The sequence below is a fragment of the Arachis ipaensis genome, chromosome B03, assembly GCF_000816755.2.
Source record: "Arachis ipaensis cultivar K30076 chromosome B03, Araip1.1, whole genome shotgun sequence".
NCBI lineage: Eukaryota > Viridiplantae > Streptophyta > Magnoliopsida > Fabales > Fabaceae > Arachis > Arachis ipaensis.
The window spans coordinates 120,705,303-120,708,961 of record NC_029787.2 but is presented as its reverse complement, the minus strand read 5'-3'; the positions used below and the strand labels follow the sequence as shown (position 1 = coordinate 120,708,961).

Genomic DNA, 3,659 nt, shown 5'->3' with positions numbered 1-3,659 from the left:
TAAAAGTTTTCTTATAATATTAATTTATTAATTTATTAATATTTGTTTATTGCAAATACAATTAAAAAGTGAAATACGTATTTTTAATATAAGTCAACATAAAGCAAAACAAAATAAGCCAATCAGTTATAGCTCAAATAGCATAGATTCTCCATACTCAATTAAGAGGTCGCGGGTTCGAGTTACATATCTTTCTAAATTTTGCCAATGAATAATAGCTTAAATGGCATAGTCTCCCCGCAAAATAAGCCAATGAGTAAAGTTATAGTTCAAATGGCATAAGAAAATAAAAATTGTTATTATTAAATATTAATTGAAAAATATTTGATTTCTGATTGAACTCTTTTTCTAAATAGATTGAAGAGGTAATCATCCCCGCTTTTGGGTTGTAGAAAAGTAAGTAAAAAAGAAATGCAATTGCCTTTCTGTTGAGAAAATGTGGTATTTTCCGTGACATTTAAATTTAATTACAACGACAATAACCACCCCATAAGGGGAACGATGACCTCTATGATAGTATAAGGCGAGGAGTGAAAGAAGAAACGATATGACGATAAGGTCCTTCATAGATGAAAAAGCAATACACACCAAAATCTCCACCAATCATCCATTCCACCTTGGACACAAATCTCCCTTCTAACAGATAAGAGGGTCCCACCTATCCACTTCCTCTCTTCACTCACACCACAACCCTTCACCCCTCGCATCAACGGCCTCAACTCCATCAAGCACATTTCCCCGCGAAGCACCAGATCAAAAATCCAAACACAAGCGGTTAAACCACAGCCATACCTACTAAAACGGAGCCAAACATCATCATACGTATCATATCACTCACTCTCTCTCTCTTTCTCTTGTCTTCTTCACCGTGATGGAGTCGCGAGTGTTGTCACGTGCCGCCACCTCCCTCCCCCACCTCCGCAGGCTACCGCGCCGTGAATCCGCCGCCAATGCATCCTTTGTGCCAGCTGTGAAGGCGATCGGCTCCGTGGCTGACGGTGGGAATCTCATATGGGGGAGACAGCTGCGCCCGGAGCTGTTGTCGCCGGTGCTGAAGAAAGAGGGGCCTGCCGTGCTTCTTCGGCCGTGTCTGGCCGCCGCCTCCTCGCCGGCCGAGGGGAGTGATTCCGCCGGGTGAGGTCCGTTTCCTCCGTTCTGAGTCGGTTAACTCGGCCAACTCAGTGTCCTCATTAGTGTGTTTTCTGTTGTTACAGGGAAGCGAAGGTTGGGTTCTTCGACAAGTACCCAGCACTTGTAACCGGGTTTTTCTTCTTCATGTGGTAAGTGGCGTGACTACGAGTCCACCCGCGACTGTGTTTTTTGTTGTGTCTGACTGTCTTTCTTTCCATTACTTGCTTGGTACATGTGCGTGCGTGATCACTGATAATTTTGATGAGAACTGAAATTACTTCTTTGTCCTCTTGTTCTTGCTCTCTTTCTATTCTCGATGCAGGTACTTCTTGAATGTGATTTTCAACATCCTCAACAAGAAGATCTACAATTACTTCCCCTACCCATAGTAAGTTCATGGATAACACATTTTCATGTCTTAATTGGGATTATACGTGAAACATTTATTCAACTGTTTCATTTACCGCTCGAGGCTTATTATTAATCTTTCTGTTTCATCGTTTACGCAGATATTTTATGTTGATTAAAATTAATCTTTATTTATGGTTGTTTGTGCAGCTTCGTGTCGGTTATTCATTTGTTCGTGGGTGTGGTGTACTGTTTGGTGAGCTGGACCGTGGGCCTTCCTAAGCGCGCTGTAAGTATAAATTATAATCCAGCCCAAATTGTTTTGCAATATTTAAAGCCCATTGCTGTTAATAAGTATTTTTGTGTAGCCTATGGACTCGAACCTGCTCAAGTTGTTGATCCCTGTGGCCGTGTGTCACGCATTAGGCCACGTTACCAGCAATGTCTCATTTGCAGCGGTGGCTGTTTCGTTCACACATACCATTAAAGGTGACTGTGTCCATTTTCTTTTATCCTTGAAGGTTGAAACTGTATCTTGCTAGCTGACATTGATAGAATATTTGTTTCAGCTCTTGAGCCATTCTTCAATGCTGCTGCTTCACAGTTCATACTTGGCCAATCAATACCAATTACTCTCTGGCTCTCACTGGCTCCCGTTGTTATTGGTACGTCTTCTCATTTATTAACTCCACTGAATTTAAGTGTTCCTTCATTTGGATTAATTAGTTTTGCATGTTATGTAATGCAGGTGTCTCAATGGCGTCATTGACCGAACTCTCATTCAACTGGACCGGATTCATCAGTGCAATGATTTCAAACATTTCCTTTACATACCGGAGTATCTATTCCAAGAAAGCCATGGTTATCTTTCAATCTTATCCCTGTTAACTCATTCTGTTATTTATGAATTCAATGTCATTACTTGATAATTTTTTGTGCAGACTGATATGGACAGTACTAATATCTACGCCTACATTTCCATCATTGCTCTAATTGTCTGCATACCACCCGCTGTTATTGTGAGTGAAATTCACTTTTGCTTTCCGAATGACATATCCCTAATTATTTATTCATTTACTAATCGCTGTTATTGTTCATTGGAACTGATGTTATCACAGCTGGAAGGGCCTGCACTGATGAAGCATGGATTTAATGATGCAATTGCTAAAGTAGGATTGGTCAAGTTCGTCTCAGACCTCTTCTGGGTTGGTATGTTTTATCACCTCTACAATCAGGTAAATTTTGATGAGTTTCTAATAAACTTAATTATTAGTCATGTCATTACATTACATTCCTTTTGGATAGGAGAAACTCTTGTTTAATTGTTGTGTGTGGAGTGTCATTGATAACATAACAATAACATTATTGCATGACCGACCATGCAGGTGGCCACCAACACACTGGAGAGAGTGGCACCTCTCACTCATGCAGTTGGCAACGTACTCAAACGTGTATTTGTTATTGGATTTTCAATCATTGTCTTTGGTAAGTTCACATATATTTTCTCCCATTCTCGATGTTCAATTCCACTGTTAATGTCTGATTTATATTGGTAACAATCTTAACATTCTAACTGGCTAATATAATTATATTGCTTCACACACAGGTAACAAGATTTCAACCCAAACTGGCATAGGAACATGCATTGCAATTGCTGGAGTTGCACTCTACTCGTTCATCAAAGCCAGGATGGAGGAAGAGAAGAGAGTAAGTATTCTTTCAAATTTCTATAAAACCTATATAAAACAATATTATATTTTTTGACAAAAATGTTTTCTTTGTGATTTATTTTCAGCAAGCAAAAGCAGCATAATAAGTAAGAGGCGTCAAGTTGGAGGAGGGGGTGTTTTGCACTGTAAATCATCACATATTTCCTTCAAAATAATTGGGTGGCTGGTTCACTATTGTACTATCCTTGCGATAACTTTCTATTCTTCCTCTCTCTTCCTATTTTTTCTTTGTCAAATCTTTTTCTTTTCCGTTTGTTCATTCAGAAAACAACAGGACTTTCTGATTTGCAGTCTTCTCTTGTTGACTGAAAAATGATGTATTAGTACCTTGATTCCCATAAATAGCTCCTAAAACTATTATGAAAACAAAAAAAAAAAGTGGCAACGGCATTTGGGGAGATATATTTTTCTAGGTCTCTCTTTCATAGCCACTCAGCTATTTGTTTGGTC

General features: G+C 39.2%; 1 protein-coding gene across 2 annotated transcripts; it reads left to right on the top strand.

The window, feature by feature from the left end:
• LOC107631199 (triose phosphate/phosphate translocator, chloroplastic) lies at positions 721-3,659 on the top strand. Of its 2 annotated transcripts, none has more exons than XM_016334560.2 (12): positions 721-1,134; positions 1,215-1,280; positions 1,454-1,519; positions 1,690-1,768; positions 1,848-1,968; positions 2,049-2,144; positions 2,228-2,340; positions 2,421-2,498; positions 2,598-2,714; positions 2,865-2,964; positions 3,086-3,186; positions 3,275-3,659. In XM_016334560.2, the coding sequence occupies exons 1-12, from the start codon at positions 872-874 to the stop codon at positions 3,290-3,292; spliced, it is 1,218 nt and encodes a 405-aa protein (XP_016190046.1). In that variant the 5' UTR covers positions 721-871; the 3' UTR covers positions 3,293-3,659. The 2 variants fall into 2 exon arrangements, with proteins under 2 accessions (XP_016190046.1, XP_016190047.1); XM_016334561.2 differs by having other exon boundaries at positions 999-1,139.